This window comes from Cervus canadensis, chromosome 6 (assembly GCF_019320065.1).
Source record: "Cervus canadensis isolate Bull #8, Minnesota chromosome 6, ASM1932006v1, whole genome shotgun sequence".
Taxonomy (NCBI): Eukaryota; Metazoa; Chordata; class Mammalia; order Artiodactyla; family Cervidae; genus Cervus; species Cervus canadensis.
This window is the reverse complement of record NC_057391.1, coordinates 17,655,213-17,680,480: the sequence shown is the minus strand read 5'-3', so window position 1 is coordinate 17,680,480 and position 25,268 is coordinate 17,655,213. Positions and strand designations below refer to the sequence as shown.

The 25,268-nt window shown below is 35.8% G+C and overlaps 1 protein-coding gene across 11 annotated transcripts in view; it reads left to right on the top strand.

The window, feature by feature from the left end:
- Nucleotides 1-25,268, top strand: part of MYO9A (myosin IXA) — a 236,254-nt gene that overhangs the window by 67,359 nt on the left and 143,627 nt on the right. For 6 of the 11 annotated variants that reach the window (XM_043470965.1, XM_043470967.1, XM_043470966.1 and 3 more), the window contains exons 5-9: nt 2,382-2,481; nt 4,174-4,230; nt 9,486-9,586; nt 11,264-11,390; nt 20,905-20,994. In XM_043470965.1, the coding sequence (XP_043326900.1) occupies nt 2,382-2,481; nt 4,174-4,230; nt 9,486-9,586; nt 11,264-11,390; nt 20,905-20,994 (475 nt within the window). The remainder of the gene's footprint in view (nt 1-2,381; nt 2,482-4,173; nt 4,231-9,485; nt 9,587-11,263; nt 11,391-20,904; nt 20,995-25,268) is intronic. The other 5 variants (XM_043470968.1, XM_043470969.1, XM_043470959.1 and 2 more) reach the window with 3 other exon arrangements.

Genomic DNA, 25,268 nt, shown 5'->3' with positions numbered 1-25,268 from the left:
GTCTTTCAGTAGTTTTAATTTGTCCAGATGTGGATCTCTGAGTTTTTCTCTCCTGGAGTTCATTAAATTTCTTAGATGTAGAGATTAATGTTTGTCATCAAATATGGGGGGACTTTGATCATTATTTTTTCCAAATATTCTTTCTCTTTTCTTCTGCTTTTGGCACTCCCATTGTGTATAAATTGGTGTTCCATACTGTGCATTTGTTGGTGTCTGTTTAATGGTGTCCCACAAATCCCTGAGACTGGTAATTTTTCTTTTTCTTCCTCAGACTAGCTAGCTTTAACTGACCTTTTTTCAAGTCCACTGATTCTCTCTTCTGCCTACAAATCTTTTGTTGAGCTCCTCTAGATAGGTTTTCATTTTATTATATTTGTCAACCCTAGAATTACTTTCTGATTATTTTTTATAATTTCTGTATATTCATCAATAGCTTCTATTTGACGAGACATCATTCTCATGCTTTAAGTTCTTTAAACATGGTTTTCTTTAGTTTTTTGAATGTATTAAAACAGCTAATTAAAAGTCCTATCTAGTAAGTTAATGTCCAGACTGCCTCAGGAACAGTTATTTTTGTTTTTTCTCCTTTGTATGTGTTAGTTTCTGGTTTCCTTGTATGACTCAAATTTTTTGTTGAAAATTGGACATTTAAAATAATAACTGGACTTTTAAAATAATCATTTGGCAGCTCTAAATATGAGTTCCTCCCTCTCCCAGGATTTGTGGTTGTTAATTTTGTTCCTGCTGTTTGTTTTGTGAATTTTCTGAGCTAATTTGAAGTCTGTAATTTTTTTTTTAGTTTAGCCGTTTAAGTACCTGCTTGGTTAACTTGTTGTTTTTTAGTCACTAAGTTGTGTCCGCCTCTTCTGCGACTCCATGGACTGCAACCTGCCAGATTCCTCTGTCCATGGGATTTCCCAGGCAAGAATACTAGAGTGGGTGGCCATTTCCTTCTCCAGGGGATCTTCCCTACCCAGGAATCAAATTTGCGTTTCCTGTATTGACAGGAGGATTCTCAGTGGTAGTTGGTCAGCCGTGTCCAAATCTATGTGATCTCTTGGGCTGTAGCCTGCCAGGCCTCTCTGTCCATGGAATTCTCCAGGCAAGAATGCTGGAGTGCTTAGCCATTTCCTTCTCCAGGGGATCTTCCTGACCCAGGGATTGAACCTGGGTCTCCTGCTTTGCAGGCAAATTCTTTACCATCTGAGCCACCAGGGAATGATTGAACAGAGTTCCATAAATGGTTGGTAACAGTAAGTCTTCTAGTGTTTGTTTCAGGGACCATGACTTTTAACTCCTAGGCAGGCACTTTATAATTCTGCCTTAGCCTTTACTTCCTGCTTGTGCAGATCTTCAAAGTTAGTGATAGGTGAGAGCTTAGTATTTTCTCTTGTCTTTGCTGAGTAGACATGCAGCCCTGGGCATGGGCACAACTTTATATATGCATAAGGCCTTCTAGATTCCCAGGAACATATTGGAACTTTTTAAAACCTGTGCGGATGTCTCATTTTCCAGCATTTCTCTTTAAGTTGTTTGGTTAGCTTACTGTTTGCCTTAATATTTATTCATGGGTTCAGGTAGCTAGTATGTTTAAAAAAATTGCCACTAATTGTTTCTTACAAATGTCTCTGGAACAAAGATTTTCATACTGGGGTAATAACTCTGAATCACATCAAATAAAGATATCAATAGTTTTGAAAATGACTTCATCGATGGAGTCAGTTCAATACCAGACAGTTCAAATAATGATATTTTTCAGGGAGTGAGGTTCTTAATGAACTTCACCCCTGTTCTGCCCTCTTCTGGAAGCTGCCAGACTTCTGGTGTCCATCTCAGTTGTAAGCTGTTGGTATTGAAAACTACATGTATCTGGTAAGCAGGAGATGGATTGGGCAAGTTAAAAGGCCACCAAGGTTCTTTTTATACTGAAATGCAGCTCTTTTTCTTGTGTAAACACTCTCTAGATTGCTATACATTTTTGGTTAATTTCTAGAGTTGATTCTGACAAATTTGCTAGTTTTCTAATTGGTCTTGTGGAGAGAATTTTTAGAGGTCTTTAGTGTATTGCTGGCTTCACCTTTGTCTTTTGATTCGGCATACAAAACATTATCTTATTTTGTACTACTTATTATTTGGCTGTCCCTTGTGGCTTGTGTAATCTTAGTTCACCTACCAGGGATTGAACCTGGGTCATGGCAGTGAAAGCACTGAGTCTTAACTACTAAACTGCCAGAGAATTCCCCTGTAGTATTTCAATATTGAGTTTATCACCTTTGTATTAAAAAAATGAACCAAAGCTGAAACAGTTTACAAATTAATTTCTTTTTCTTGTTAAATGATAACCATAGACCATGTTCATCATACTTCTTTGTTTCCAACAGGAACTATCATGTATTCTATTACCTTCTGGCAGGAGCAAGTGAAGAAGAGAGATTAGCATTCCATCTTAAACAACCAGAAGAATATCATTATCTCAATCAGGTGAGAGTTTATGAATATCATTTTGAAATGTAAGGCATTGTTAAATTTTAGCTCTTGAGAAAAGTTTTTTTCCTAGTACTTTGTTTCTGAAACCTGGTTGATAGTGGATATTAACTAGCATTTTCATGTATACTATCTAAAAATTTATGTGATGTACTTCTCAAATTTAAAAATTATTTTTATTCTTATATGAATCATAAAAGATAGTTCTGTGCCTTTTGCTTTTTGTGAAACTCCTTAAGAGAGTAATAAACTGTTTATAGATACCTCTAATTTAGAAAAATGGTTTACACTTTTCAATAAGTAAAGTGATTTACCTTTTACACACCAGAGCATGTTAAATGTTACTAATGATTAATGCTTGCCCTAACAAAGGATTACTGAAACTTGTATTTGCATGTTTTGAAGTCTAATATATTAATATACCTCTTTGCAGGATGAGTATGATTATTTTTATAATTTAGTGATTATCCTATTAAATACTCAGTGTGAAAATTCATTAAAGGAAATGACTTAGAGAATTTGTGTTTTACCTTGAAACTCAAAAATTCTCCCCTAAACTTCCATAATAAGGCATAATTGTCACAACTTTTCATTCCATTGGCTTCTTCAATTTTATTTCTCATATTAACAAAAATTCTAGAATCAGTAATAATGATATTGATCTGACAGTACATCATTTAGGTAACAGATTGTCTCCCCTCATTTTTAATTGTTTGAGGCAAGATGTAATGTCTATGGAAAGAAATTCCCTTATGGTAATTTTAAAAGTTCTTCTGAGGGATATTAAATTGACACTTGGATGGTGGCTCAAAGATTGTAGTATGTATTTAGGGGTTTGAAAGTAACATCTCACACTTTGTAAGATATGGAGCAGGCTGTATAACTGATATTTCATAATTTTGAAACTACACATTTATATAAGCTAACAATTCTGTTACTATATTGAGAATTAAAAAATTATTTAAAATATAACTTCTTGGTGTAATATGAGGCATTTTTACTGTATTGAATTAAGTATATTAAAAAAATCATTGATTTAGCTTTTGAGTTTTCCCCCTTCCCTGCTTAAACTATTTGCCTTATATTTGGGTGATAAAATATTTTTCCTTTTGAAAAAGTGGCAACTGCTGATAAAATGAGCTGATGTGCATGTGTGTAGCATGTTCGAATTTTTGCTACCCCACAGACTGTAGCCCACCAGGCTCCTCTATGCATGAAATTTCCCAGGCTACAATACTGGAGTGGGTTGCCATTTCCTTCTTCAGGGAATCTTCCCAAATCAGGAATCTTGCATCTCCTGCATTGGTAGGCAAATTCTTTAGCGCTGTCGCCACCTGGGAAAACCACTAAAGTTAATACTAGAGAAATCTGGAGTTTTTTGCTCCTCTTCCAGATCTTTTTGTAATTACTGGCCATACTATACATATTCTTATCTTAAGGTCAGTATTTGGAGACTATGGGACTCAACAGTTATTATAAATTTCAGAGTAACTGAACAATAGCAAATATGGATTGATTATAATAATATATGACTCCCAGAATCTGAATGTTTCTCTAGTTGTTTTGTGCTGCTATACAAAATAACTTTTCTTTGGATAACAGCGGTACTACCTGAACACTACATCTAAGAGATCATTAGAAGAGTGTAATAATCATTACTTCTACCTAACTAATCTGCCTTACTTTCAGATAACAAAGAAACCCCTCAGACAGAGCTGGGATGATTATTGCTTTGACTCTGAGCCGGTCAGTACAAGTGCCTAAGTATCCTTGCTAAAGGACCCTTTTTGTGACTTAGGAAGAAAGTCAGCTGAAATACAAACAAAGAATCTAGGAAAGAAGATAAATCAGTGTTTATTTTATTGGAATTGACTTTTTTGTGTATGTATGGTTTATTGATTAAAAGCAGTTTACCTTTTTTGGATTTTTGGGGGCTATATTTAGACTATATTCAGTATTTATTTTTAAAAATAATACATTGATTGCATTCCTAATTTCAGCATTGTTATGCATCCTTATAACCTATAGGGTTTTTTCCCTTGACATTTATTTATTTATTTCAATTCTTATGTGGTAGTTTAGTTACCCATCTATTATGGCTAGTATTTATTATTTTAAAAAGTTGCATTCTTCCTGTTTTGTGTGTCCGTTAACAGTCTTCACATAGTGAATGCATGCATTTTTTTAATAGCAAGAGAGGCCATAGCCTACATGTAATTTTCTAAAAAATTAAGAATTGAAATTCCTTTAAATAAGATTATTTTATGTTTCAAATTAAGGATGATCTAAAGGCATATATGATGTAATATAAAATGAGTAGGTAAATTACTTATACAAACAGTTTTATAATTGCAAATGGAACATAAAAAATCTTTTTCCTTTACTTCAGTTTGCAACTAGGTCAGATGTGAAAGGCTGAAAACAAACACTCATCTATATGTTCATTAACTAATAAACTAATGTATTAACTACTCCTCCTGGAAATGTAATATGTCTTAATCCTACTTTAAATAACTATCACTTTAATTCTCACTGCATGTGATTACAAACTCCGTTAATTGCAAGATTATCAGATTTTGAGTAGGTTTAGTAATTTTTCATTCAGTTTAATTGCAGTACCGTTTCATAATCAAGTAATTTGCAATTTCAGATTTGATATTTTAGAAAATAAATTTTAGACAGCAAATTTATAGATACTGATAATTTTTAGTAGAAAAATTTTATGCTGTTTTTTCACTCTGGAGACGCTTCCATCTTTTGCTTAGTATGCCAGTTGACTATGCCTCTCATTGGGAAGTAGGTAGGAGACTGGGAAACTCATATAGTGAATATAAGATTTGATTGCCTGTACAGAGCTTACAGTGAGATTGTCAACTGGTCTGCTATTTAGACAGTCTAAGTAATGCTTAAGAATTTTTAGGTTCTGGAGTAGATAGACCTGATTTGAAAACTGGCTTGTCTACTTGTTAGTTTTGAGAACCCAAGCAGGTGACTTACCTTTTTGTTTTCATCCCTTCTTTAAGGGGAAAATAATGGTCTTTAACTTTTGTGAGTGTTAAATTAGTGCATCTACAGAGCTTGATGGATTGCTTAATGCTTAATAAGCACACAGTAAATGTTTCCACTATTGCCGCCACCATTGAAAGCATCATTATCCATCTTTTCCTTTTAGGAGAAATTTGTAGCCATGCTCTCCTACTCCCTTAATATTACTCTCATCACTATCCTCTTATCTATTATGTTTTCAAATCTGTTATCATTGGAACTTTAATTTTTGCTGCTTTTTCTTGCAAGGTAATTTTAATGGAAGCAAGTAGTCTATCTGAGGATCTTTTGCTTAATTCTTTCCTCTTAGCACCTCCTCATATCATATTTGGGAGCACTACACTTGTTTCACTCTGAGTTTTTAGAACTTATGTGACTAGCTTCATGGGAAGAGAGGATTAAGGAAGATTCTGCAGTTTGTGCTATATTACTTAATATACATTGTATGAAATTGTATAAATGATCCCAAGGGGAACTTAAGTGAGAAAATTGCTTTTAACAAGGGACCTGTTGTTGCCCATTGCATGGGCAACATTAATAAAACAAGCTCAAGCAACTGGTGTTTCATGAAAGATAGCAGAGGACTTAGAACAGATTTTGGTGTAACCTCTTCTGTTATTTAGGTGACTTATTTAACCACTGAGTCTATTTTCTTTCCTAAAATATAGGTATAATAAAATGTACATATGCATAATTAACCTCTTGTGTTTTGAGAATTTAAAGATTACATGCGGCAAGTGACTCTCCTATTGACTAGTATGTAGAAGATATATGGTAAATGCTAATTTCCCTTCTTTAAATGATAATCTATTCTAATCATTTTACCTTAAAGCTGGTTCTGAATAACTTCAATGTAAACAGTTTCACCTAATTTAAAATTTTTCTAAATTAAACTTTGAATAGTCAGGTCCAACTATCAGGTGAGTTTAGTGAGGATTGCCAGAATGGGTCTCAGGATACTGAACACCATGCTGCAAAGGGATTGAAACATAATATTGTCAGTGAGGCCAAGCTTTCATCCTGGTCATTACTGCCTTTATAGGAACCCAACCATTTGTATTGTACCTGACCTCCCATTTTCCCATGAATTAGACCTGCTGCAGGAATCCTGTGCGACTTGACAGAAACCTTTAAATCCGTAATATTTACATCCTCCATATTTTAAGTATTTCTACAGCATAACACTTTTACTGCTATTCACTGTCCAACAGTTTATACATTTGGGGTCACTCCCTCAAATTCTGCCTTTTTGACTTTATGCCAGTCCAGTACAAAGGTCTCTGCATGCTGCACAACTTCCTTTGCAAATGCTTTTCCATTTAAAAACCATTACCATCCATATTATATTTGATCATTATAAAACCACTGGAGGAAGCAGCAGTGGCTCAGAGTTTAAGTGACTTCCCTGTGATGATGAAACAATTTAATAATGTAATTTGGATTCAAATCAGGCTATGTTTTATATGTTCTTTTTTCTTAAATGATCTTCAGCATCTTTACTAACTCTCAAAGTCAATTATTCAGATTTGTGTCCTATATTATCAACTAGTAGCTATAAAAATATAATTTTTATAAACAGTATTCTAAGAAATACAGACAGCATATGAGAAACATGTGTAATCTGACTTTGCTCTTCACTTTTTCTCCCTCAAAATACTTCCTACATGCCAGGCTTGTTGTAGGTACTTATAAATGAGAAAGGGTTCTCATCATCTCATACAAAGGGAAAAAATGCTGATAGCGTGAAAGAATATTTTGGTGTATTTGTGGGGAGTGTGCAGTGGCATGTTATCGTGTAAGACTAGAGCCTGAGCTGAGTTTGACAGTAGGAGTCAACTGTCTTCTTTCAGTGGAAAGGGTTCTAACAGTTGTTGGTTAGTTCCCTACCTCATTCTTTGACCTTTACTGTTTTATTGTTTTCTGAATGACCTCCAGCAGCCAGTGTTCGTATCTGGTGCTTGAAAGCTTTTCTTAGAATCCTGGAAGGCCTTGTGCTCTTGCCTGGTCCTCTAAAAGTACCTAGGAATTAACAGCTTATCTCCAGAACTGATGAGAGTATTTTTCATACTGTTTCCCAGCGGTTACTTTGGAATTAAAGTCCAGCTACCCACCTTGGTAGCTCCCTTAATATTGTTCTCTATTTAGGCAACGTTGACTTCCCTGCATTCTAACACTACTTGTACTGAATCTTGGTCTCAAGGTTTGCATCCGTATGAACCCAGATTAAGATAATGATATTTCTGGTCTGGTAGATTAATCTGTCCTTAGTTTTTTTAATACCATTGTCATCAAGGAAGTTCATGTTAAATACAAGTATTTAAAAGTTCATTATGATTTTGGTCTTGTATTTCTGAAAAACATTTTGATTATAGATAACAGCAGGTATAAATGTATTTATATTTTAGTTCTTTTTTCAATTTATGCTCTCAATATTTTATCCACACTGTTTTATTCATTCTTGAGGTAGATAAGAGCAGCTGTCATTTATGAGAATCATTACTGTATTATTGAGTTTTCACAAGTTGAAGCATAGGTTGTTTTCTCTTCACTTATTTGTTACAGAAAAATTTTTACTAAATTATAAAATGAGTGAGCTGTTTGTGGTTTTAGGGGGAAGAAAAGAAAGAGCTTTTAAAAAACTTTATGAAAGAGAAAAATGTGTTAAGTTAAAATTTTTTAGTGGGTTAGGATGTTGTCATGTCTGTAGAAATATGTCTTAAAATTGCTTACCAAAAATTTTATAGTCAGAAAGAACTTTTCTTAAAGTGAATTTGAAATCCATGTGTACCTTTCCATAGAGAATAGAATTATTTTTAATAGCATTTTAAGACAATGTTTAAAATTTTATTATTTATATATATATTCATTTTTATAGTACCTAAAGCAGGTTGTACATGGTAGATACTTGATAAGTAATTTTTAAGCACTTTGTTTCTTCAAAAGGAATGTCTCATTCAGTTAATTAATTCATTGATTGTATATTTACTCCAGTAATTTCCTACTTTCTTCTTGGCACTGACTTGATATTGGAAATCTGCAGTAAATGAGACAAATAAAAGTTCATGTGTTCACTGACTGTTTGATACAACATTTCATAGGAAGATAGGCATTAAAAAGTAAATACATGTGAGGAAGTTTTTGAAAATATAAGTGTAAAGGGACTAGGAGAACACATAATAAAGGCAGGTGAAGACTTAAATTTTTAATTGTTTTAAAGATCTACAGTATAACCAAATGGTACAGTATTACCTTTTGACTTTTGGGGGAACTGAAATGCAAGAGTTGCTCTAGAAGAGTAATATTTTTAGTCTGGTAGTCCATAACTGTTTTTACTGGCTCATATTATGAGGGTTCTTTTGAAAGTTTTTGTACTTTCACATATACTTCTTTATTTTGCTGATTGCCATGTTGTTTATATTATTTGTTAGGAACTATTTATGTGATACCTAATGTTGATGTAATATAAACATCTTTATATTAAGTCTAGGCTCCTCTTCTCAACTAAATTAATGCCTCTTCTGAAATATATTTTTGTGTCCCAGGATCTAGTTCAGTACCTTGCATATAGGTAGGCACCTATTAAATATTTGTTGAATAAATAACATTTGTTGTGGAATTGATCTCTTAAATGCTTTGCATCTCTGAGACTCTTCAGAACCACTCAAAATCAAACTTGGTATCAGAATATTTTATGAGTCTTGCTAGCTCTTTATTGTAAGTTACTTTTGAGATCCTTGCTTGGGTGGTTGTGAAGAAGAGGGAAAAGGTAACATACTGGTATTTAGGTAGGTATATGTTTGGTTTGCATGCTTGTAGTAGGATAAGAGTCTAATGAATTTGATGATATCTAAATATGCATAGGTTATGGTTATCTAAAATTACTGTATTTCTGAGTGGCTTAGGTTGCTTTTCAATAGGTAATCTTGATTTTTCTTTTCCATTTTTTTTTTAAAAAGCAGGATTGCTTCACCGTAGAGGGGGAAGATTTGAGGCATGACTTTGAACGCTTACAACTAGCCATGGAAATGGTAGGATTTCTTCCCAAGACACGAAGACAGTGAGTTTATTTATTGTATTCCTTTACCCTCAGTAGAGATCCTTTGAAACAATTTTCTAATATTCCTGATCTAATGCCTCTTCCATCTTAAGCATTACTTAGAATTAGGAAATTTATTTTTGTAGAAGACTTGTTTTGAATTGCTTTCTTTTGTCATAAATTCTTTGAGAATCTGTTGAAAGTTAGAGCTCTTCTTCCTAAAAATGTAATCCATAAACATTTGCATATTATTACAGGAGTTCATGGTGCCCCCCAGACCTCTCCGTGTACCTTCCTTAACTGTTGATTTATAACACTTGTTGTCAAGGGAAGGAAACAATGTGGGTCGAACGGTGGGTTGCTTAAAGTAAAAGAGAAGTGAGGTTACTTTGATAGAAAGTTCTTGTCAAGTTCAGGTGAGAGACAGAAAATAGGTATAATAATGTCCCAGAGTAAACTGAGTTCATGAGATGTAGAGCTCAAGTATAGGGATTATCTATTGGCTGGAAGAGAGGCATGTGTTCTTCTGAGACAGGAGGGAAGGACAACTGAGATGTAGATATTTCACAGTAAGGGCCTAATATTAGATCATATAGTCCAGTGGTCTCCATTACTGTTTTTAAAAAAGGCATTATAATATGATGGTCAGTATAATATGATGTGAGAAAGCATTTTAAAAATATAATAATAAAAAAATCACCTTGGTTACTTTGTTTAAAAAAATACAAATTCTAAGACCTTTCTTTTAAAGATTCTAATTCAGTAGATCTGGGCTTCGCTTGTAGCTCAGTCAGTAAAGAATCTACCTGCAGTGCAGGAGACCCGGGTTTGATCCCTGGGTTGGGAAGATCCCCTGGAGAAGGAAATGGCAACCCATTCCAGTATCCTTGCCTGGAAAATCTCATGGACAGAGGAGCCTGGTGGGCTGCAGTCCATGACATTGCAAAGAGTCGGCATGACTGAGCGACTAACACATAATTCAGTAGATCTGAAATAGGCCGTGTGGGAAAGGACATTCCAGGTAGGATAAAAAGCACTTAGAAAGTCATGGACTTTTGAAACACCACAGAAGATTCAGACAATGTTAAGTCCCGTTTAAGGCTTCCCTAGTGGCTCTGTGGTAAAGAATCTGCCTGCCAATGCAAGAAGCATGGGTTCAGTCCCTTATCCGAGAAGATCCCACATGCCATGGAGTGACTAAGCCTGTGTGCCACAGCTGCTGAGCCTGTGCTCTGGAGCCCAGGAGCCACGACTGCTGAGTCCACGTGCCACAGCTACTGAAGCCTGTGGTCTCCAGAGTCCAAGCTTTGCAACAAGAGAAGCCAGCACACCAAGAAGCCTGCGTACCACTGCTAGAGAAAAGCCTGTGCAGCAATGAAGACCCAGTACAGTCAAAAATAAATAAATTTAAAACAAAAAGAATAAAGTCCCCTTCAAACAACTATATCTATATATCTGACGAGGATACAGTTCTTAAAGTGGAGTTATATAAAGCACTTTGCACAGTGCCTGACATGGCAAACACTCAATAAATTTTAGTTATTGTAGTTATGATTATTATCCCCGTAATTCTTATTTTTCTGAAGACTAAGTACTCTGTATTTGTACTGGTTAATTTGCTTGATTAGAATTTTGGAATGAAATAAACTTAAGAGAAGTCACATAAGGAAGCTGTAATTTATGGTTTTATTTTCACAGGATTTTCTCTCTTCTCTCAGCAATACTACATTTGGGTAATATCTGTTATAAAAAGAAGACATACCGGGATGACTCCATAGATATCTGTAATCCTGAAGTTCTGCCTGTTGTCTCAGAGTTATTAGAAGTGAGTGATTACATTCTCAGTTTTCATTTCAAATACTGGTAACTTTTCAGTTTTTATTTTGTGTAACTATTTTGTAGGTATAAATGGGTTAATACTTTTAATTAATAATGTTACTCCAGAAGTTGGAATTCTTTCTGTTATGTGTGCCAGACTCTTTAGAAGATTTGGGTTTTCTCCCCCACCTCCCTTTGTCCCAGATATCTGTAACTCCTAAATTTGCTGAATAGGATGAATATTTCACTCTATGCTATATCATGTTCTAGGTCTTTGTAAGTTTTCTCCTACATAGTAGGTTGTTGGTTAGATTATTTTGTTTGAAGATGGAGTGTCCAGATGGGTGGAGTACTACTTTTTCTTTCTTCATGGCTAAATAGGAGTCAAACGTCTTCATATCCTATGACGTTTCTTCGCACATCAAGGTCCTCATTGCCTTACTTTTTCTTCCTGGACTGATGATTTCTCATGTTTTCTCAGCTAACTGCTCATCTTAAAAGGGGTTTAGTTTTTTATGGGCCCTCTCCTCTGACAGAACAGGAAATATGTATGTGTAAACTCACCTTGAGTATATTCGCATATCTCCAAATATTTTTATGTGACTGTCTATATAAAGATAAACATGATCTGCACAACAGGGGAAGCTATAAACAAATGGAAAGACAACCTGTGGAATAGGAGAAAATATTTCCAAACTATGCCACTGATGGAGGGATATTACATGGTATCACTTATATGTGAAATCTAAAAATATGATGTTGTTGTTGTTCAGTCGTCCAGTCATGTCCAACTCTTTGTGACCCCTTGGACTGCAGCACGCCAGGCCTGTCTGTCCCTCACCATCTCCCAAAGTTTGCCCAGTTCATGTCTTTTGCATCAGTGATGCCATCCAGCCATCTCATCTGACATCCTCTTCTCATGCTCTCAATCTTTCCCAGCATCAGGGACTTTTCCAGTGAGTCAGCTGTTTGCATCAGATGACCACAATACTGGAGTTTCAACTTCAACATTAGTCCTTCCAACGAGTATTCAAGGTTGATTTCCCTTAAGATTGACTGGTTTGATCTCCTTGCTATCAAAGGGACTGTCATATGATACAAATGAATTTAGTTACAAAATAGAAATACACTCATAGACATAGAAAACAAATTTATGTTTACCTAAAAGGAAAATGGGAGGGAGGGATAAATTAGGAATCTGGGATTACTGGATACATACTACTATATGTAAAATAGATAAACAATAAGGACCTACTGCATAGCACAGGGAACTGTATTCAGTATTTTATAACCTATAATGGAAAAGAATTTGAAAAAGGATATGTATTTATATATATAAATAAAACTGAATCACTTTGCTGTATATCTGAAATCTGTAAGTCAACTCTGTGTGTGTGTTAGTTGCTTTATAGCTTTGTAGGTTTGCTTTTTTCAGATGTAACATAATTAGATTCATATAGTATTCCATGTCATGTTTCAGATTGTTTCCTTAGCCTTAGCATTTAAGATTAATCCAGTGTCTTTTCTGGGCTTGATAGCTCATTTCTCTTTATTGCTGAATATTATTCTGTAATGTGCAATATCACAGTTTGCCTGTCCATTCACCTATTGAAAGTGAAAGTCAAGTTCTCAGTCGTGTCTGACTTCTTGATGTTTTTATCCAGCTTTGTAGGTTTGCTTTTTTCAGAATGTAACATAATTAGATGAATATTATTCTTAATGTGCATGTATCACAGTTTGCCACTTATTCTACCTATTGCAAAGCTCATTTCTCTTTATTGCTGAATATTATTCTGTAATGTGCATGTATCACAGTTTGCCTGTCCATTCACCTATTGAAAGTGAAAGTGAAAGTCCCTCAGTCGTGTCTGACTTCTTGTGACCCCCATAGACTTTACAGTCCATGGAATTCTCCAGGCCAGAATACTGGAGTGGGTAGCCTTTCCCTTCTCCAGGGGATCTTCCCAACCCAGGGATCGAACCTAGGTCTCCTGCATTGCAGGCGGATTCTTTACCAACTGAGCCACAAGGGGAGCCCAAGAATACTGGAGTGGGTCGCCTATCCCTTCTCCAGTAGATCTTCCTGACCCAGGAATTGAACCAGGGACTCCTGCATTGCAGGCAGATCCTTTACCAGCTGAGCTCTTAGGGAAGCCCACCTATTGAAGAATATGTTAATTATTTCCAACTTTTTTTTGCAATTATCAGTGATCTTTTTTTTTCCTGTTAAAATATCACTTATTTTTCAAATCTTGGTTCATATACTGCTTCATCGGTTTTAACTGTGTTAAATGATTTAAACTGATTCCATCAGCATAGAACAATTTGCTTCTCCTTAGCATAATTCAGTGGAGAAGGCAATGGCACCCCACGCCAGTACTCTTGCCTGGAAAATCCCGTGGATGGAGGAGCCTGGTAGGCTGCGGTCCGTGGGGTCGCTAAGAGTCGGACACGACTGAAGTAACTTAGCTTAGCAGCAGTGTAATTCAGTATTGGCTTTGTAGCATAGTTAATTGTTTACCAGTCTGTGTCCATTATAAGGTAGTGGCAGTGTTCTTTGAGATCTGTGGATGTGCTTATTTATCTAAACTTACAATGTTTATTATTTTGTACATACCTTGCTGTTTGTTTATTAACTTTAATGGAATGAGTTAGCCTGGTAGAAGAGGCAGGAGGGAGTACTTTGAGTTGGAACTAGACTCACTCATTAGAAAGGAGGTCCAGAATGTGAAGTCTGGTATCTGAAAGCTGTAATTTTAAAGCTCACGAGGGTCAGAAAACAGATCTTTCAGACAGGACTTCAAGGTGATATTTTAGTCATTCATCTCGTATTGTGGTAATACAGAACATTGTGGCTAGTGATCTTTCTTAGAAGTTTAGGCATTCAGCTAGTACCAAGGCTTCTAATCCTAGTGAAATATTTCTTTTTTGGTGAGAGACTAATAGAGCAATTTAGGAAATTTAAAGAGGAACTCAGTTGTTTGTAAAAAAAAAGAGTGGTGGGGGAGGAATCCAAGTCTGAAAATTGGGCTTGCCGGTGTTAAAGTTAGACTAACAACTAAGTGTGATTTGATAGCAAATCCCACCTTTTGAATTCAGGATTCTCAAATTCCTTGTTGTGAGTGGTTCCTCTTTCTAGTTTGGAGTGGTTTAAGGAGTGAAGTTTCAGTAATAAGTAGAAAGAAAATATCTTCAAAAGTCAAGGAGCTAGAGAAGATCTGACAACACCTACCAGAGTGCCCTGCCTATAGGTAGACCTTATTTTTATTTATCATTGTTTTTTATTAAAAACATATTTTTGGCCCTAAGGCTTGTAGGATTTTAGCTTCACAACTAGGGATTGAACCTTGGCCCTTGGCAGTGAAACCATTGGGTCCAGACCACTGGACTGCCAGGGAATTCCCCCATGAAGTTTATTTATTTATTTACTTATTATTTTCTTTTTTTTTTTTGCTGTACTGGGTCTTCATTGCTGCATTTGGGCTTTCTCTAGTTGTGGCAAGAGGGGGCTTCTCTCTTCATTGTGGTCCACTGGCTTCTCATTGCGATGGCTTCTCTTGTGGAGCTCGGGCTGTAGCAGGCTTCAGTAGTTGCAGCTCTCAGGCTTTAGAGCACAGGCTCGGTAGTTGTAGCACATGGGCTTAGCTGCTTCGTGGCATGTGAGGTCTTCCCAGACTAGAGATCGACCCTGTATCCCCTGCATTGACAGGCAGATTCTTAACCACTGCCACCAGGGATGTCCAGTAAAATTTAAAGACTATTTGGAAAATTATAAAGGTAGCTGATTAAAATATGAATTCAATAATATTTTAAGTTGCTTATTGAATCCAGATACGATTAGTATCTTTTATGTGGTTATGGTGTGTGTGTAGACTTGTGTATGTGGTTATGGTGTGTGTGTAGACTTGTCTATGTGGTTATGGTATGATGTGTGTAGACTTGTGTATGTGGTTATGGTATGATGTGTGTAGACTTGTGTATGTGGTTATGGTGTGTGTGTGGACTTGTGTATGTGGTTATGGTGTGTGTGGACTTGTGCATGTGGTTGTGGTGTGTGTGGACTTGTGTATGTGGTTATGGTGTGATGTGTGTGGACTTGTGTATGTGGTTATGGTGTGTGTGGACTTGTGCATGTGGTTATGGTGTGATGTGTGTGGACTTGTGCATGTGGTTGTGGTGTGTGTGGACTTGTGTATGTGGTTATGGTGTGTGTGTGGACTTGTGCATGTGGTTATGATGTGTGTGAACTCGTGTATGTGGTTATGGTGTGATGTGTGTGGATTCGTGTATGTGGTTATGGTGTGTGTGTGGACTCGTGTATGTGGTTATGGTGTGTGTGTGGACTTGTGCATGTGGTTATGGTGTGTGTGGACTTGTGTATGTGGTTATGGTGTGTGTGTAGACTTGTGCATGTGGTTGTGGTGTGTGTGGACTTGTGTATGTGGTTATGGTGTGTGTGTGTGGACTTGTGTATGTGGTTATGGTGTGTGTATGTAGACTTGTGTATGTGGTTATGGTGTGTGTGTGGACTTGTGCATGTGGTTGTGGTGTGTGTGGACTTGTGCATGTGGTTGTGTGTGTGGACTTGTGTATGTGGTTATGGTGTGTGTGTAGACTTGTGTATGTGGTTGTGTGTGTGTGTGGACTTGTGCATGTGGTTGTGGTGTGTGTGTGGACTTGTGTATGTGGTTGTGGTGTGTGTGGACTTGTGCATGTCGTTATGGTGTGATGTGTGTGGACTCGTGTATGATCACTGCCACGTTTTAGTGCCAGCATTAAGTCAGCTCCTCAAAATGAGTTGGGTAGTTTTTCATTCTTCAAAATCTTTTTTCTGTATTTAATAGAAGAATCATTAGCAAAGAATAATATGTTTGTTAAAGATATGAATAATATCAACCCTATGACCAATGGTATTTAATGTTCCTCCAAATAGTTTTGTGTTTACTGATTTTTCAGGATTTTTAAATCTGGTTTGAGTTAATTTTGATGATTTGTGTTTTTCTGCGAAACAATTTGTTGATTAAATGTTTAAAGCTTACTACTTTTGTATTCATTGTGAATACTCTGTTAATGTTTAAATTATTTTTCTCTATGATGTTAGCTTTCTATTCATGTTTCTTAATGTTCTTTCTATTCATGTTTTCTTTGATACATATTTGTCTTTCATTTCTTACATACTTATGTATTGATTTACATTTTTAACATATTTTCTCTTTTCTGTTAAATTATGAAATATTTTTTAGAATATAATATATATGAAAAAGGTATAATAAATACCTGTAGACTCAAAATATTATCCAAGTAATAAAATATTACATGTAATTGAAGTCCACTGTGTACTTTGCCCAGCAGAAGTATAAACACTACTATGAATTTAGTTTTTTTCTAAGTTTTATTAATTGAAATTATAAATGCAGTCAAAAGTGGAGAGATGCCCAAGTACCCATTGTTAAGCTTCATCACTTATTAATGTGGCCCATCTCTTTTCATCTGTATCTTCACCTCTGTTCCTTCCCAATTCTTTTAAAACAAATTCTAAAATAAAATCCCAGTTATCTAAAAGATAAGGGCTATGTTTGTAAAAATATTCATAATAATTAGGAAATTACTGTATAGCACACAGAACCCTACTCAATACTCTGTGATGGCCTATATAGGAAAAGACTCTTAAAAAAAAGGTGGATATATATATATAAAAATATGGCTTCCCATGTGGAACAGTGGTAAAGAATCTGTCTGCCAGTGCAGAAGATGCGGTTTTGATCACCCAGTTGGGATCACCCTTGGAGTCAGAAATGGCAACCCACTCCAGTATTCTTGCCTGAAAAATTCCATGGACAGAGGAGCCTGATGGGTTGCAGTCCATGGAGTTGCAAAGTGTCAGACACGACTGAACAGACATGCACGTATATTTACAATGGGTTCACCTTCCCGCACACTTGAAACTGACCCAACACTACAAATCATCTATACTGCAAAAATTTTTTTAAAAAACTCACAATATTATTAAAATACCTAAAAATAAATAAGTTGGTTTTTAGTCTCAGCTGTATAGTCAATGTTGAGGTTTTCTTTTTTTTAATGATTTCCCTACAGTTTCTTGTTTTTCATTGTTATAATTGACATACAATGTTAGTTCCAGCTGTTAAACATAATACAATATATTTCAAATATACAAAATACAGTATATTTCAAAATGATCATAGTAAGTCTAATCAACGTCTTTCAGGATACATAGTTACAAAAAGTTTATTTTCTTGTGATTAGGATTTCTAAGACCTCTTCTAGCAACTTTCAAATGTGGAATACAATTTTTATTAACTGTTGTTACCATGTTGTGCATTCCATCCCCATGACATGTGACCTTTACATTATATCTGGAAGTTTGTACCTTCTGCCTTGAATTTGTTGTTGTTGTTCAGTTGCTCAGATGTGTCCAACTCTGCTACCCCATGGACTGCAGCACGCCGGGCCTCCCTATCCTTCTCTATCTCCTGGAGTTTGCTCAAACTCATGTCCATTGAGTCGGTGATGCCATCCAACCATCTCGTCCTCTGTAGCTCCCTTCTCCTCCTGTCCTCAATGTTTCCCAGCATCAGGGTCTTTTCCAGTGACTCGGCTCTTCCCATCAGGTGGCTCAAATATTGGAGTTTCAGCTTCAGCATCAGTCCTTCCAATGAATATTCAGGGTTGATTTCCTTCAGGATTGACTGATTTGATCTCCTTGCTGTCCAAGGGACTCTCAAGCATCTTCTCCAGCACCACGGTTTGAAAGCATCAATTCTTTGGTGCTCGGCCTTCTTTATAGTCCAGCTCTCATGTCTGTACATGACTAATGGAAAAACGATAGCTTTGGCTATATGGACCTTTGTTGGCAAAGTGACGTCCCTCCTTTTTAATACGCTATCTAAGTTCATCAAAACTTTTCTCCCAAGGAGCAAGCATCTTATAATTTCATGACTGCAGTCACTGTTGCAGTGATTTCGAAGTCCAAGAAAATAAAATCTGTCACTGTTTCAATTTTTTCCCTATCTGTTTACCATGCAGTGGTCGGACCAGATGTCATGATCTTAGTTTTTTGAATGTTGAGTTTTAAGCCAGCTTTTTCACTCTCCTCTTTCACTCTCATCTAGAGGCTCTTTAGTTCCTCTTCGCTTTCTGCCCTTAGGTTAGTGTCATCTGCATATCTGAAGTTATTGATATTTCTCCTGGCAATCTTGATTCTAGCTTGTGCTTTATCCTGCTTGGCATTTCCCATGATGTACTGTCCATATAAGTTAATAAGCAGGGTGACCGTATACAGCCTTGATGTACTCCTTTCCCAATTTTGAGCCAGTCCATTGTTCTATGTCCAGTTCTAACTGTTTCTTCTTGACCTGCATACAGGTTTCTCAGAAGGCAGGTAAGGTAGTCTGGTATTTCCATCTCTTTAAGGTCTTAATTTTCCAGTTTCTTGTGATCAGCATAGTCAGTGACTTTAGTGTAGTCAGTGAAGCAGATGTTTTTTTTCTGGAATTTCTTGCTTTTTCTATGATCTAGTGAATGTTGGCAATTTGCTCTCTTGTTCTTCTGTGTTTTCTAAATCCAGCTTGTACATCTGGAAGTTCTCGGTTCACATGCTGTTGAAATCTAGCTTGAAGGATTTTGAGCATTACCTTGCTAGCATGTGAAATGAGCACAACTGTATGGTAGTTTGAACATTCTTTGGCATTGCCTTTCTTTGGGATTGGAATGAAAACTGACCTTTTCCACTCCTGTGGCCACTGCTGAGTTTTCCAAATTTGCTGACATACTGAGTGCAGCACTTTAACAGCATCATCTTTTAGGACTTGAAATAGCTCAGCTGAAATTCCATCACCTCCACTGGTTGAATTTAGTTTTTATTATCATTCTTATTTTTATATTTTCAAAATAGATAGATGTGTCCATACAGAATATATAGTTTTGTTCTGAATGTTTTCACACTTTATATGTGTTATACTGTATGTATCATTCTAAAACTTGACTTTTTGACTTCATATTTTGTTTTTAAGATTTTTCAGAAAAAAAAAAAGATTTTTCAGTGTTGACTTATACATTCTAGATTCTTCTTTGAGCTGTTGAATAAAATTCTCTTATATGAATAAAACAATTTTTCTTTTTTAGTGGGGAGTGAGGTTATTTGTAATTTTCCATTTATGGATAGTACTATGATAGGCCTTGTACATATATCCTTGTTAACATGTGTGAGAATTATTCTAGGATATAATTCAATGAATGAAATCTTGGGTATGATATATACACATATTGAGCTTTATTGTTACTGACATATTACTGTCTATAGTGATTATACCAATTTATACCAGGGTATGGAAGTCACCTTTGCCCACGTTGTTGCCAGTTTGTATTTGTTTGTTCCCTTAAAAACATTTCTTACATCTGTTGCATGAGTCATTCGTTTTCCGATGGTCAGTTTTAATAATAATTGCTTGCATGAAGAAATACTCCTCAGAATATTACAGTGTTTTTTTTATCATATATGTTTTTTCTTAGTTTTGTCATTTTGTATAATCTGCATTATCGATAATTTGATTCTTGAAATATTTTAGATATATCTGAAAGGTTGAGGTTTTTACATTTAAACTTTGGCTATTCATCTTGTGAAGTTAATTTGCCTGAATATGTTTCTGTTGTTTGGAATTAGAAGATTCAGCAATGGATGCTCCAAAAGAAGGTTTATTTTCTTTATGGCGTAATCTTATTTTAAAACATGATTGACCTGTCATGAGTTTGCTGGTGGCAGGGTAATGACTCACTGTTGTTTTATAAGTGTAAAAACATGAACTGAAGTGATACATGAGAACTTCATGATTATTTTGGCTTCTATAGAGAGAGTAAGAATAAAGGAAGCATCAACTTTATTTTAAAGTTTAGCATCTGTAAGTGAAAATAAACATCTGAAACATCAATAACTATCCATTGTAATGTTCCTGGAATTCAAGATATATTGTTGGGATGCCCCTCGTGGTCTAGTGGCTAAGACTCCATGTTCCCAAAGCAGAAAACTTGGATTCGATTACTGGTCAGGGAGCTCAGATCCCATATGCCACAACTTAGACTTGGTGCAGCCAGATAAATTCAGTTAATAAACAAGAATTTAGAAAAAAAAGTATTGTCATTTTTTAGTCCTTGTATCCAGGTTGTGGGATTATGACTGACTGTCTTAAAATATTTTTTGTGCTATTGTGTATTTTTCATACTCTGCGCAATGAAACATGTTTCTCTGTTATGATCAGAAAGAAAACTTTAAAAAGACCAAACTGTCTTATTTACCCTTTGTGTCTTTTTTGTGGTGAAGAAGGGTGAGTGGGACACTTAAATTCTACTTTGGCCAATAATTAAATTGCCCAGTGTATTGTCTTTTTGTTTTTTCTCTGTTGCATATTTGCTTTTCTCATTATTTTTTTCTCTGTTTGATGTTTCAATAAGTAATTCAACCACTGTTATAAATCTTATATTGAATTTACTTTTCTGCTGTATAGGTTAAAGAAGAGATGCTGTTCGAGGCACTAGTTACAAGGAAGACTGTGACAGTGGGAGAAAAGCTTATTTTACCATACAAACTGGCAGAGGTATGAATAGATTTTCTTTGAAATCGGGGAACTCTAAATGCTTTTTGAACTTTAGGTTTATATTCTTGCTCTTAATAGAATGAAAATGACAGTAGTGTTGATTGAAATATTTTCTGGGCTCTTGAAACTTGATTATGAATTTTCTATCAACTTGGAAACTTTTAAAGTTGAATGTGATTGAAACAGTATGCTTACATTTTTCTCCAATGGTCTTAATCTCATCACCATTTTTAATTTTCATTTGATTAATATGGATAGGTAGCAATATTTGACACAAATGATTTTTCCTTCTTGAGCACATCATATCTTCTGGCACATCATACTCTTGGGTTACTTTTCCATTGTTGGCCACTCCTTGGCAGTTCTTTTTGTTTGTTTTTTTCTTCTTCCTGACTCTGTTGATAAAGGATGGGGTTCCGTAGGACAGTCTTTGTCTTCTGTATACTTTTTATCTCAATTGTCTCACTCAGCCCCATGGCTTTAAATGTCATCTGTATAGTAAGGCTCCCACTAAAGTTTTATTGCTACAGGGAGCCAATATTACTGTTTTACCACTCAAGTATATGAGAGTGGGCTTCCCTGGTGGCTCAGAGGGTAAAGCGTCTGCCTACAATGCGGGAGACCTGGGTTCGATCCCTGGGTCAGGAAGATCCCCTGGAGAAGGAAATGGCAACCCACTCCAGTACTCTTGCCTGGAAAATCCCATGGACTGAGAAACCTGGTAGGCTACAGTCCACGGGGTCACAAAGGGTCAGACACGACTGAGCGACTTCACTTCACTTTTATATGAAAGTGAAGTGAAGTGAAATTGCTCAGTCGTGTCCGACCCTTTGTGACCTCATGGACTATGCAGTCCATGGAATTCTCCAGGCCAAAATACTGAAGTGGGTAGCCTTTCCCTTCTCCAGGGGATCTTCCCTTCCCAGGGATTGAACCCAGGTCTCCCGCATTGCAGGTGGATTCTTTACCAGCTGAGCCACAAGGGAAGCCCAAATATACTGGAAGTATATAGGAGTAGGAAAATTATTGAAAGGTCTACCACTTTATGGTGAAATTTTACAGAAATGATGAGAAATCATAGTGATGACGATTATAAACGTAGGATAAGAATGTGAGACTAAAAAAAAAAAAAAAAAGAATGTGAGACTAGAAGACATGGAGGTGGGAAAATAGTGATTTAAGTGTAAAGAATGCTTTCTAGGCAGATGTTGATCCATTCATCGCATTTTTTTGGGTCTCTCCTGATTGTACCTGTCCACATTTCTTCATTATTCAGGTATCTTATGTCATATTTTATAGCTGCCAACTTTGAGAGTGCCTTTGTAGGCCACAGAAAAACCATTTAAGAGTTTTGCTCTTCTTTTACATAAAGGTTCAATGCTTTTATATTTTCTTTCTCCACTTTTTTGATTATTAAATATTTGTTATGTTTATTTGCATCTTTTAACTTTAAATTCAGCTTTCTGAGATCGTTTTTGTTGCCCCTGTTTTATTTTGATTTATGTTTGTTTAGTCTGGAAGATCCCCTGGAGCAGGAAATGGCACCCCAGTCCAGTATTCTTGCCTGAAAAAATCCATGGGCAGAGGAGCCTGTGGACTATATCCCTTGGGGCTGCAAAGAGTCAGATACAACTGAACGACTGAGCATATTTGTTTGGTGTATTTATTTATTTATTTAGTAAATATTTGAAAAAGCTTTTTGTGTTTAGAATTGTGCTAGGCATTATGGGTAAAATGAAGAGCAGTCCTTAAGGATTTTAGTATTTTTTTTCGGAAAAGCAATGTAAAGAAGTGTTTTAAGCAAAAAAGTTGCCTTAGAGTTTTTTTTTTTTTTTTTTTTTTTAGGACAGTCTGACAGCAACGTGAACAATCAGTTGGAGGAGAGTGTTAGTGTCCTGTAGCTGTGTAACAAGCTTTAGTGACAATACAACACAAAGTTATTATCAGAAAGTTTCCATGGATCTGGGCCTGGGTTAGCTGGGTCCTCTGCTCAGGGTTTCACCAGGCTGAAGTCAAGATATTCTTGATGGCTGTTTTTTAATCTGAGACTCAACATCCTCTTTCAGGTTCACAATTTGTTGGCAGGATTCACTTCCTTGTAGGACTGAGGTCCATAATTTCTTGTTTGCTGTTAGGGGCCATTCTCAGCAGCTAGAGTGTACTTGGCATTTCCTATCGTGTGGTCCTGTACACAGCATGGCAGTTTGCTTCTTCAGGTCCAGCACGAGAACCTCTGAGGCATGCGCTCACTCCCTAGTAAGCCACCTCTACCTGGGACAGTATCTCTTGGGTTAACTAAAAATTTCAGCTGATTTGGGGCCATAATTATATATTTAAAATCCCTTCACCTTCGTCATACAACATAAGATAGTTATAGGAGTGAAATCCATCATCTTTACAGTCCTGCTCTCACTAACTGTGAGGGGATTTAGAGAGGAAGGGGATTTAGAGAGCATGTATACCCAGTGATGGGAGTCTTGGGAACCATCTTAGGATTCTAACACAGAGGGCAAGAGTGAATGTGCAAAGGTGAGTTTGGAGGCTATAGTAGTTACTACTCCTGAGGAGAAAGATGCTTGCTGCTGTGTCTAGAAAGGTGACATTCTGATAGGGAGAAATGGGTGTATTTAAAAAGAAAAAAATTTAGGAGATTAAGTCAACAAGATTTGGCGATGAGTTCTTAGTGGGAAGCGGGGAGGAAGAAGGAGACGTCAGGCATGAATCCTGATTTTGTGGTACATACAACTATAAGAATATTGGTAACATTCAGTGAGACAGGAAGCGCTAAACAAGATCTTGAGTGGGAAAATGATTAATTGGTATTTGGGCTTATTGAGGTCAAGCTATGACAAGACTGCATTTCAGAGAAAAGAGGCTAAAAGTGTAATATTGGGAGTTATGGTGCAAAAAGGCATATTCATATATTTGAATTTTCTCTGAATCTTTTAATTTGACATGAAGGGTTGCCCTTTAATGAAAAATTCAGCTCATTTATATTGATTATGGCAACTAGCATGTTTTCTTATTCTTTGTTTTAAAATATTTTGCTTTTGCTGAATTTAATCAGATTTTCTTAATCCCATATTCCCCCCCCCACCCCTCAGAAGCATAGAATGATTATTCTTTCTATATATTCTGCCATTGATTTTCTTGATATTTTAAAGATACTTTGTTGATCACTTGCCTATGAATAGAATTTTAGGTCCACATTATTTTTTCTCTCAGAACTTCTAAACATTTTCCAATTATTTTCAAGTTTTAATTGTTGGATAGAGAATTTGATGCCTGTTTTCTCTTTTTCTATGTAGGTAATAGTAATTAGTTTGTGTTCTAGCAACTTGAAGCTTTTTTTTCCACTTAAATTCAGAAATTCATTCATCATTTACATGTAGTCAGTTGTTGTATTGTCTCCATTTTACAGTTGTAAGAAAAAATTGTAGCCTAAGAGTTTCAGCAAGTTGACAAATTTCAAATTGTTAGAATAAGAAACTGAAATTGGAATATAGTCTAGCTCTTAATCAATGCTCTGTACCTACTCTAATATATAAACTTCAAAATAAGTCCCTAAATAATAAATACGTAAATTATTAGGATTTGCTTTTTTAAGTGATAGTATTCAATCGTCTAAGACATGTGCTTTCCCAACCCTCTTTTTAGGTTGAGTGCCTTCTAAATGTTGAATTTTCTTTAAGTAATTCTCTTCATTGTTTAGATCAGTTTCAGGTTTTCACAAAAACTCAGTATATACACAGAGTTTCCATAAACTGGGGAAAGCTTGAGGTGAGGGAAAAAAATAAATCACCATAACTCCGTAATGAAAGAATTGTTAGTGTTTGGGGAGGAAGAGCTTCTAGATGTTACTGTGGATGACAGGCTGAAGACAACTAGGAATGTAATTGTGGTGGTATTATTATTGTTTCAAGTTCCACAGATAACTGATGCTGTTTGCTAACAGGTTTATTCCTATTCCTGGAATATTCTTCCTCACTTTAGCTGGCAAAGTTCATTTGTTAATAAACTTCCTATTCTATCTTCTTTACTAGATGAAATATATACCCCAATTTTTAGTAAAGCTATTTTGAATTGAGTGACCTACATTTTGCTTTTTTAATCTTTCATGGCAGTTTTAGCCTGGATTTCCTGAGTTGGATTAAATTAATGAGTATATATAGAAAACTTCAATTATAAATTATTGAGATAAAAATTAATTTATTTTTCAAAATAATAAGCTTTTTTTTTTCCAGATTGTTGCCAATTTCACTTGGATTCCTAAC